Source organism: Lissotriton vulgaris, chromosome 10, assembly GCF_964263255.1.
Source record: "Lissotriton vulgaris chromosome 10, aLisVul1.2, whole genome shotgun sequence".
NCBI lineage: Eukaryota > Metazoa > Chordata > Amphibia > Caudata > Salamandridae > Lissotriton > Lissotriton vulgaris.
Window position 1 is genome coordinate 893,657,913 of NC_141698.1, and position 12,074 is coordinate 893,669,986.

The 12,074-nt window shown below is 38.6% G+C and overlaps 1 protein-coding gene across 1 annotated transcript in view; it reads left to right on the top strand.

Moving 5' to 3' along the window:
* Nucleotides 1-320: 320 nt before the first annotated feature.
* LOC147688965 (uncharacterized) overlaps nucleotides 321-12,074 on the top strand; it is a 28,749-nt gene continuing 16,995 nt past the window's right edge. Inside the window, exons 1-6 of the mRNA XM_086939988.1 lie at nucleotides 321-414; nucleotides 3,333-3,421; nucleotides 4,135-4,200; nucleotides 7,839-7,898; nucleotides 8,199-8,252; nucleotides 10,954-11,019. Of these exons, the coding sequence (XP_086796114.1) occupies nucleotides 366-414; nucleotides 3,333-3,421; nucleotides 4,135-4,200; nucleotides 7,839-7,898; nucleotides 8,199-8,252; nucleotides 10,954-11,019 (384 nt within the window). The 5' untranslated portion in view covers nucleotides 321-365. The remainder of the gene's footprint in view (nucleotides 415-3,332; nucleotides 3,422-4,134; nucleotides 4,201-7,838; nucleotides 7,899-8,198; nucleotides 8,253-10,953; nucleotides 11,020-12,074) is intronic.

Sequence of the window (12,074 nt, forward strand, 5' to 3'; positions counted from 1 at the left end):
ATAAAGCTATAGCAGTGTGTTTCTAGACCAAATGCACCCTTTGACAAATAACCTGTTCTTCATTATGCCTAAGTGGTCTTTCAACAGGGAACAACAAACAGAAACATGACAGTTACACCTCAATGTTTACTAACTGGAAAGGAAAAGCAAGTGTGTGAAACAGGCACCATTTAAATTATCCTCGCTTGAGCGAATTGGCAAGATTCAATCTGATAAAGTGGTCATTTGATCTGTGGTGTGAATCTCTGGGAGGAGATCGAGGAAATGCTTCCAGTATAAATGTAGGTGTCCTGCATTGGTAAATTCACCAAGAGCTTGAACATAGTATTGCAGTCAAATACTCACTACAGTCTCATCTCTCAGACATGAAGATCGCTGTGGTGTTCCTGCTGGTGGGCGTTAGCACTTGCTATGGTAACAAACTTTTATTTTACAGATTTGTATGTACTGCGTTTCTAAGGAAGATCGTTGTTTTATTGTCTGTCCATTTGTTAACTAACACCTTCATTCACTGACTCACACAACTACTTTTAGAGTTGATTAATTAGAAATTCAAGGCAGTGGAATAATGAAAATTGAATTAAGGGAATTCCATGCCCAATATGCTAAGATGCTTCCCATAGCCTTGAACTTCAACTCATATTTTATGGTGAAGACTGGCAGAGGAAGACAGTCATACGTAAATGTAAATATCTAACCTGTATGGAGATTCTAAGCATTTCGCCTTGTTATAACTCCATCAGCAGCAACAAGGAGACTATTAAAGTTTAAAAGGTAGGGTGGGGGTCAAAACTGTGATGTCAGGTGTCAAAAGGAATATGTCTGCACTTCCTTAACTGCTGATATTTTGTTGAATCAATATCAGTGAAAGAGTTGCACATGGAAATGAAAGAATTATTTAGCACTGGTGTGTGGCATTGAAAATACTAATGGTAGAAGCATAATTGAAGCATATTTAACTCGTATTGACCTCAATAACCTTAAGGTCCAGCATGGCACACATACCTAATTCTAAGCAAATAACATTGACTGGTATGGCATGATATAAGATCAACATGCTTCGTGACTCCATAAATGATAATGGGTAGTATATTCATGGAGCCCTCCTGTTAGTGTTTTGTTTCATTTATGCTACTCAAACATGTCATTAACCCCTGCTAGTGCACCAATAATTGTGGCTGGTTTTATAGGGATTTAGCTGAAGGTGGGTCTTCCAACTGAGGTTCCTGTTAACTATACATCAATAATATGGTATAGGCAATAAACAATATGCCAGCTGACTTGGGTCTGGTCATGGTCAAATTCACATAGACACTCTCTTTTCAATGACATTTCGACCTGTGAGAGGTCCCCCTGCTCTGCTGTTGTGTAACTGAACAGCAGATCAGAAATTATTGTGTAACTCGCTAATATTCAAAATTAGGACGTCTGGAGCACACATCTATGCTACTTTTCCATCTTCTCTTGTCTATGGTCCAAATCCACAAAACAGTGGGGATGATCCAGACCCAATTCTATCTTTTCCTTTAGGGATATTAGCCACCTATTTTCTAACTTGAGTACTGTTGGATGATGGACATGCTATTGAAGCATTTTTTCAGTGATAATGTAAATTCATATTTTAGGGTTTTGAATCATTATTTAAAAACTGACTCCCTTAATCTTTTTTAATACGTTTAAGTGAAATATTAAGGATATTCTACCAAAATCGGTCTTGCAATAATGCTTAACTGTGAGATTCCTCAAAATAAATTTGGGAGTTGTAATTCAGGATCAAATCCATCAAATGATCTCTTAAATGCGATGCTATCACTACAGGTAAAAACACAATGTCACTGCTATGCAATCATACATGTTTTTTACATTAAGAATAATATTTTACTACTAGATACTAGTGTTTTAAAATGAATCATGATTCTTCCAACTGATAATATATCTTAGCAGTTCATGGTTTTTAGAAAGTGTATGTCTTTTATGTTCTAGATCCTGTAGTTTATGTAGGAATTGATGCACCAAGTCTAAAACCGAATGTGTTTGTGAGTGGGTTAATGAGAGAGTAAATGATTGACTAGGTTTTTGAGTGAATTACAACCCATATACAGTTCATTCCACACTCCTATTTAACTTCAGATGTTTGTACGAAATCTTAAAAAGCATATTGCAGACTGTCATGTATTTTTGTTCTAGGTTTTGTTCACTCACATGGTGGTGATGATTATGTTCAATTAACCAGGGAGGGTACGTTCTATAGTACAAATTGTCTTGTAACGATTGTTTATTGCAAGGTTCCTCCAAATAAATACATGTATTTAACATAAAAGGCTAATCACTATAATAATCTCTTACAGTTACATTTGTCACTTTGGGCACTACAGAAAAACCTTAGTGATCTAATCATGCATGCTCTCTGTGCATTTTAGTATAATGTGAAGACTTAAAAATAGTACATCTGTTGTAAATTAATTCTTAATCCCAGCAACTGGCCCTAAATCTGGACATTTCATGATTTTATGAACATGATCCAGTTTTAATCTAGACACAGTCAAATATATGTGTACTGTTTTTATAAAGTTTAGAAATGGAGAGATTTCTGAGTAGTGTCAGAAGCTATTTTTTTTTAAATGGAGTACAAGAAAGGTTACAGACTTTTATAGCCGACCAACTGAGATGCCCTATTGAATAATCTGGGTTCCTTCTATATCTATGTAGCACAAGGTGTTAAACAAGGTGCTATTTATCATATCTCATACATAAAGATACTCTAAGGTACGGTATTTATTGGGTTTGATAAATATCGCTAATTAAGAGTTTTGTAGAATAACATGTGGATTTTTATGTTCTCTGGATATGGTATGGTGAATACTGTACACATTTCCCTGTTAAATTTAGGCAGGTTTTCCCTGTCAAAATTTAAGGAAAGTTGAGATATTTAATGTAATGTATGTTTAACGGATATGATACATACCTCCCAATTCAAAATTCCGACCAATACACAAACGGGACTTTACACACAGCTCGGAAAATACCAGCCGATTCAAAGTCAGGCCCTTAGCCTGCTAAACGATGTATGGTAATTAGCTGTAACAAGCTATTAGAGATGTGAGACTTTGAAGATTTAAGGATTTCAGTCAAATCCTGAGACTGAATAAGTTATTGGCCCAATTATGTGTGGGTGTGTGTATATATCTATATCTATCTATTTATCTATATATATACACACACACACACATATATATATATATATGTATATATGGAGTAAGAGAAAGCGTGTGGTGAAACGAAAATATATAAAGTGCAGACAGCAAATTTAACCGTCATTATTATTATTACAGGTATTGTGCACCAACATGAAGGTGGCGATTATGGTCGCCCACCCAGTGGTGTAAAGGTCCCCGAAACAAACTGTCTTGAAATAGTTCTGGTAAGTTCAACACATAAATTGCCTTTGCTTACAACATTACATGAGAGAATAGTACATAGTATATTAGCCTACAGTGAGTTAACTAATATGTAGCTTCTATTAGGATCCATTGTTGTGAGCATTTAAAATGCCCCTTATGATGCCTCAGTGTATAAGTACCTCCATGCAAAGAGGAGAGTGTTCAATGATGCCTGCAAATGGCTATGTCACTTGCTCTAACAGTAATCCCAATAAATAACCTTCACTGAAACTGAGATGACATATGTTCTGCTGTATCCCTTCAAGAGTGAGGTTTTACTGTGCATAGTGGTATGAAGCAAAAACCTATTTAAAGCTGTAGGAAGGGTGTTCTTGAACTAATGTTGTGTCAGACGTGCTGGCTAGGTATTGGATATGTCACAATTTGGTTCTCCATTGTGTTAATCGTATATTAAAATGACAATAAATAGGTTTTATTTAAACAATGTAGACAGGGCATTACGGAGGACAATTCACAGTCACAGTATTAACATACAGGGCGCATTAACTCCAACCTCTGAAATGTAATTGAGTCAAGCATCATTTGGGCATGAGAATTATGCATTAGTGATGATCTCTGGATTCAACATCAAACACTGGAGTATTTGTCCCAATAGAGAAATCCAGCTAGGACCAGGTAACTAATGCATGGTTAATGAATTATTTCTGATAAATGTACTTTAAATTTCTTTTAGAAAAAAGATGTGAAAAATCTTCTGACTGCCTTACAAAAACTATTCTGCTCCTACGAAAACTGCAAGGTAAAAATATTCTCTTCTCAATATATAGATTTACAGTTCATGTTGACATCAACGACCCCTCTGGGACTGTGCAGTCTGCATCTGAGGTATATATGTCTCTCACAGAGGGAACAGGATTGATCTCTTAACCTAGCTCACTGGGCTAGTTGCCTTTTCACAAAATCTGTGTGTACATTTTAGATTAAAGCCATTAAATACATCAATTCCATTCAAATGTTCATATCTCCAAGATGGTGAAATGGAGTACCCTTACACTAGGTTCTAGTAATATTTGCTATTTCCAGAACTATGAAATGTTAAATTGTTTGTCCACGCACTGTGGAAGAACACTGATTAGTATTATTCTCAGGCATTTCTGTAGCCAGAATCTAAAAATCACATCACTGCTTCCAGAAGAATTAGGGTGGTATGTATGCCTTATCACTTTCCACATAACCAACATTTCATCTAGAATTCACACAAATCTCTCTTAAATTACACTGAATGGTGTGTCTCGGTCCTCATATAAATCTCCTGTGAAGTCATCGTTTCAAGCTACAAATGTTCCCCAATCATGATTTTTGCTTTTAGTGCTGGTAGCCCAGTACACTGACCCACGCAGTAATGTTTGTCACTTGGTGTGACCTCTTATAAAATATATTTACAAGGCTGTATCACCTACAACTCCCTGTTTACCATGCTTAGTGCATTTCACCTACCTTCTACCACTGTGTTTTTGTGTGCCCGGCACCTCACTACTGAGCACTGTGTTCCCCATACTTATTGCTGATAGCATTTTATGTTCTGCACCTGGTTGCTGACCATTCTATGTGCTCTACACCCCATTTACACTCTACAGCAGTATGACTCCCACTATATATCAGGGGCGGTTCCTTCATTAGATTTTATAGTGTTTACCTCCCACCTCAGTTGCAAGCCCCCTCACGCATTGCCATTACCCAAAAGTATTAGATTTACTCCTCCATTGTGTTGTTAATGTATCTGGGTGGGATATGGCATGACTAATCCTGCTGATAGGTAGTCAGCAACTACAGCTTGATGCGCAGATCAGGTTTGACAGGTCTGTTACTGTGGTCAACCAGACATGATTACTTTTAGCTTCTAGAACCTGCGCTGCTAAGGAGCCAGAGGGAAACACAGCACAGCTGGCACAGTCTCATTTGAAGCACTGGGTTCATCTGGTCACACTAATTATTTGCTTTGTTCTCATTCTTAATAAAAACCACATGAAAGCAATGCATGTATTTGTTGTTTTTAAAGCTGACCTATCTGCACTGACGAGTGCTTAGAAGGCAGTGGAGGGTACAATACAATTAACAATACAATACAATACAATACAATCCCGTTTAAGAAGTGCACAGATAAACTCCAAGGGGGCATTACAGCACTAGAGATTACTACAGAACATGGCCCATCACTGTATGGCTTTATTTTTAAGCCTTACATTGATTGGTCATACTTTTGTTACTAGCAGAGTCAAGTGATTCATTTCCTCACAGAAGTTTGAAGAGGGCAGATTTTTTCTGTGTCTTCTCCAGCCCAGAGTGTGTGCTTGTAGGCCCCGATGGGTAGCTGTTTTCTGAATTCATATTATGCGTACTCTAGTTTCTCATGATTCTATCTGTCCCTGCGCTATATACTAGCTGCAGTATGCATTCCAACCTCTACAGAGTTGTAAATGTGTCAAAGATGCCTTTGTTTTGTCCTCTGTGTTTTCAGCTTATTCTGGGCTCAAGACATATATAAGGGTAACCATATTTGAGATATATTGATACGCTTTTTCTGGCCATACAACTTTTTAAATCTGTCTTTTCATTTCCAAGGAAGAACAGAAATAATGTGACCCAATTAACAAACGGAGCAGTCAGAACCCAGGGATCCAATTGTAGCAACTAGGAGGCATTGGAGTGGCAAAACATTCTTCATAGTGTATAAGTCCCCTCGCATTCTGCTTCATTGACAGGAGTTTCTCTTGCTCACACATGTTCTCAAGAGCCATCATCCAGTGGGCGTGTTGAGGCAGAGCTCCCAAGGAAGTAATTTCGTACAGGGCACTATCTCCGATAGCTTTTTGAACACATCAAGATATGTAAACCCTCATCTCAGTAAAAACCACAGGAAGACTGTATTGCACACAGGGTTATTTAAGAGGCCAGGAGTGAAAACCATGACTGATGCTGCGTAGCAGAGACCTGAAGGACCAGGGTTTTTTCAAAATGCCCTGGACCCTCAGGTCTTAGCTACATAGTAGCTGTCGCTGTTGTGATTCCCGATCTTCACTTCTCCCAATCGGAACTTCCCAGGGGGTCGGCCATCAGCTCTGGTCTTACGCACTCCTGTGGCCATTTTAGAGCCAAATGTACAACCAATCCATCACAAATTGTGATTTCTTGTGACTTGCAAAGCTGAAGGTACTGATATTTCTTAGTCACATTTTACGATTTCTAATTGGGTCACAAATTACCTGCCTCAGCAATATTTAAGAGGCAGATTGCAATTTGTGACCCATTGGCACTGGGCAAGAATAGAGGGATGTTGACCTGCTGGGGGCAGCAGCCCACCATGTCTGCGTTTGCTTTTTAAATAAAGCAACATTTTTTGGGAATGCAGTCCATTTTCCTCAAAGTGCAAGGTAAGTAGGGCAGTGTGTCTGTGCGAGGGTAGTGTGAGTGATGTTTCTGCATGACTGCAGGGAGAGTGCTGAGTCTTTCTGAGTAAATTTTCATTTTACTTAAAAAAAAACAACAACTTATAGCCAGCTTTCAAATGTACTTGGGAGGGAGAAAAGAGCTTTCTTTTCCGCATCTACCCCCATGTTTGGTTCAAGTTCACTGTAACTTTATATTTAACTTTCTGCCCAATCACATTTTAGTAGTGCCAGATGCCACTGCTCGAGATAATCTAAACCCCAGGAACGTTGATTCTATCTGCACTACAAGTCAATGAGCATCGCTGGCCATCCCTTTGTCTCGACTGTGTCCTTTCTGCCAGCTTGTGCTTTCTGCAGCTTAGCATACATATCCACACTCTTTTCACTCTACACCCTAATATCTACTACACTCTTCACTGTACATACATCAGTATTCACCAGTCTGTGCAAATCGTACCGCAGTGTGAACCACTTAGAGTGCTGTACACATCTTAGCCTTCTAATGTGTGCCAACATTTCTGATGAATTGATGAACTAACTTTACAATACATGTACAGTAAGATTTGTTGATACTCTCACATGCAATGAAATATTGCAATAACATTCACAATTGTGATATTTTTAAATAGTTATTGCACATACATTATTGTCAAAAGTCTCAAAGGAAGTACAGAACTTCAGATGAGTAATTAAATGAAGCAAAGAAGACATAATCATTATATCAAGTTGTCTTGAAGGCAACGTATCTGTTATATAGAAATAATAGTAACCAATGTCTGTGGCACTGCTGGAGGAAGGGAGAGCTGCTCCTCCTGGAACTATTGGAATGCTTTTACTTTATCTATTGAGATCCACACAGGCAGTCAGTACTATGAAACTCAATTAATAAAATATCCTTCCTGCTGAAATCATGCATCCTTTCCTTCTCTTGCAGATATGAACTCTGTATTTATGTCATTTGTGATTAATTTCTGATCTTTTTCTCTAGGACCATGATTGCAGCCTGGAAGAATGGACCAACCTTTTAGCTGAAGTCAAATACACACTGGTAGATTATTGCTAAAATATTTTCGTATTAATTCTCTTTATTTTAAGAGGTGTTTCAGAATGATTTTTCAGTGGCAAAAATAAGATCCATCATTGCAGTATTTTTTAATTTTATAATCCTATGTCAGTGAAACTATTGCAATCTATGATATTTTAAAGACTAGTGTGCAATCATACCTTTGTATTGTTTTAGTCTAATTATTTTGTTCACAACCTATCACATATAAAATTTTCTTGTGCTGTGTCATTTAGAAAGCTTATAGTTATGAAAACATTTGTTGTATTATTTTATTATTTTCAGGAACACACTGGATGTGCTGTGGATCACCTTCTGTTAGGTGGAAATCCAACATTGGTAAGTTCCTAATTGCTGGCTTGTTTTGTTCTCCCATTCCAGAATTATATCTTATCTCCTATTCTATCCTTGACTCACATTTTCAGTCTTTGGAGATGTCTCACCTCGGTACCTCAGTGGAGTTCTATATTAATTGTCTCTGGTGATGTCTCCATTGAGAATCTCAGTTCAGAATTTGATGTCTCTTTCTGGTGATGTCTCCCACAAGTATCGCAGTACAGTACTTGTTGGGTATCTTCAAGGTGAGGATAGCTCTTTTAAAGGGTTTTATAAACCCTCCATTGCAGCACTTTGATAGTTCTGATAAGGCTGCACCAGCTCAATATACATGATAGCTCAACTCTCAGGTGATGATATATAGCCCTCCACCCCAAGAGGTCTAAACCCAATATGGCTCACTTAGGAGTGTGCTTCAGTCTTACTCCTGCGACTAGCCCAGATGTAAAGTCACTTCACTTTGGTGTAGCTGTTATGTACTTCTATAATTATTGCTCACACCCTGATTTTAATAACCCATACAGGGCCTAATTACGATGGCTGACAGACTTCTGTCCATCTGCCATCTTCCCGTGGATGAGGACCGCCCAGCTATAAGGTGGTGGTCCCACATTTGCAATTACAATGTAGCCACCACCACGGCAGACGCAAAAGGCATTTTTTCCATTGCAGTGGCTGCTGCTGGCTGCAGCACCTGCTGCAATGGAAAAAAGGCAGGTTTTGGTTTTCCCTGCACTATGCGGCAGGCACCATGTGGTGTCTGCCACATGGTGCAGGAAAACTGCAGGGGGGAACCAATTGCCCCCCAAGTGCAAAAGCAAACTGCCCCTGCACAAGGTTTGCCCACAACGGGCCCCCAAAGGCAATTCCACTAGCCTTTCCCTGGCGGGTGAACCACCATTGAAAAGCTGGTGGAGAGCAAGCATTATAATCTCACCAGCGGTTTGGCACCATGTCATATATTACAAGTTGAGACACTACACAGAACCGGCGGGCTCTTGGAGCCAGTCGAATACGTGGCAGTCGGTGTTTCGGACCACCACGGTGCTGCCCCCATCCTAATATGGTGTGCAGAAAATGGCCTCACGATGGTGGTGAACCAGCAACCAACAGCCTGTCAGTGGCGGGCTCACCACCATCGTAATGACCTCCATAGTCTTTTGACCCAAGAACTTGATAAAGTAACAGTACTAAAACGGAACATGTGTTTGGAGTTCCTGGAAGTTTTTGGCCCACTTCAATGATTGTTTGCAGCGAAAATATTCATACTGGTTCGCTAATACACGCCATTATACTTTATTGAATCTTTTTGATTCTTCAACATAGATTGGAAGAATCAGTAGCTCTGGTGTTGGTGTCAGTGCTTAGGAACAATCTCATTTGTTGGGTGGAAGCTCCCAATGAGTGAAGCCAGGTTGGTACGTTTTCCCTATCATGTGCATTACTAAAATCTCACATTTTGTCAGTTATGTTTTCCATGCTTCTGTAGTATCCTCATGTGTGTCTTCCTGTTATCAATCTGCACCATAGCACCCATGACTAACTATAAGAAGCTGTGTTTTGTAGACTTCTGAGATGTTTCATGCCTTGCCATGTATTGATTGCTATGAACATGTACCAAATAATCCCTTTGGTGAAATTTCAAAAGGATTTCTTGTAGATGAATACCATGCCCATAACTATGACATTCAGAGTGCTTTAAGAAGACTGGAAATCCATTCTCCTCACACAATATAAGTCTCTGCTGCTGACACTGTGGTGAATGTGCAAGCAGCACAGGGTTGATTAGAGTTTGTAAACTGTGAGCAGACGTGGGCAGCAGGCTCCATTTGATACATGGCAAAAGTCTAAATAAAACTTGGAAATGGTATTTGTTAATGGAGGAATCTGTATTTTCAGAAATCATTAATCTTGAAATAACTTTTCTAGTCCAAATTAAATTTGGATGTGGGAAAGTTAAAAATGTCTGTAGCAACATGATGGGATGGTTATCAAATTAGGATTTTCATGGGGTCCGAAGCAGTAACTCAGTACTAAACAGAAACAAAATTAAAAGCATTTGTTTATGTAGGTTTAAGAGCTCTATCTCACATAAAGTGAGCACAGACAGTGCTAACTTAAGAAAGGTCTGTGTCACAGTTTTGAGCTGACTGAGTTCTTAAAAAGTTAAAATACAGCAGTTTTTTACCACTTTGGACAAAGGATAATAGCTGTTTGTCACTGTAAATGTAAAACAAAGCTCTCCAAATGACTGGGAATGAGGATGACGGCGTTGATGTATTTAAAATAAACAACAGCATAGAACAACACAACTGACACATAAAGAGAACACAACAGTCAAAAGAGAATACAACACAACTTCTGGAGTAAGAAAAATCAACAGCACAGTGTAATTATAGCAAAACACAACAGCCCAAACTACAAATAGAATATCACCAGATTAAAACTGTCAACACAACACTTATATATAAGCATTTATTTACACATATTGCCAACCCCAAAATCTGTTTTTGTAATATAGGGGTAAAAGTGTTTGCGCCAAGCACTTCCTCACTTATCACCAAGGACATATAATAGCCAAGGGCAAAAATGTTTTGTGGTTCAGCTCAATTTATTTCATGTATGAGATTCATGCAGTTAACATTCTTTGGATTGGAGGACAATCCAAGCTCACATCATTTACAGTTTCTCTGTTGTCTTCTAGGAGACAATTGCGGCTGAAGTTGGAAGGGCTCTGCAAAAACTCCGTGACCCAGTCAGAGATCTTCTGGTAATAACTTATTTGTGTTAGAATTGCTGCCCAATTTAGCTTTTGACTGACAATTAAATACATAATTTCCTGATGCTTTGAAATATAAGGACCAATGTAAGCAAACAAGAGAGGAGGCATGAATCTTCCCTGACCCCACACTGTATATGCAGGAATTGCTGGCTGAAATCTTAAAATAAATATATTTACATGTTGTCCCAAGTTTCCTCTTAAATGAAAATGCATGGCTGTATTCAGAGCACCCTTTGGCATTTAGGCTTCTACTTTGCAATTAAACTTGGAAATTAAAGAATGTTTCCATTAAACCTCACTGGCTACAAAGAAACATGCTCAAACTATAAGTGTGTACACTAGGAAAGGCAGCCCTTAAACTGCTACAGTATCCTCCGGAGAAGAAGCATATAAGGATTTTGAAGATTTTGGCTCTGTCTCCAACCATCGCTCTTTACTGACCACCACTAGATATTCTAGCCAGAGCAAGATGCTGACTTTTAATGCTGTACTCACAGAAATCCTCACTATTGTATCTTCTAAAGCTCTTTACTGTTTTGACGTTAGCTGCACTATGCACTTCTTCATCCATGACATTAGCAAATTTCTTGAAAATACAAGTGGTCATTTGATAAAAGAAATACAAGCGCTCCAAAGGCTGGCTGTCAAATGCACTTTCTACACTCAGTTACGACTGAGATCAATACCCAACTTCCATCGCTACTTCCCTGTTAAGGATCCATGTCCTTGTTCAGATCTATTGCCACAAAATTTCTCCTAATTGCCTCTCACTGTCAGAAACTTCAATCCAACTCAAATCTCCTTCACTCATCCATCAAACTATTTAACAACCCTCCTTCTTTCAAGCTTTCTCATTTTGGAGGCTTTCTGCAGAATGTTGTCTTTGGACAGTCATCTAGAACATTTTCCATCACGCTCACAGATACATATGGGCATGATTAGTTTGTCTGGAGGATTCAGTGATATGTTGTGTTTCACTAATTCCCAAAAATAAATACACCACATTATTGTTTTTTAATGAGTTACACATCTGGGGAAAAAAG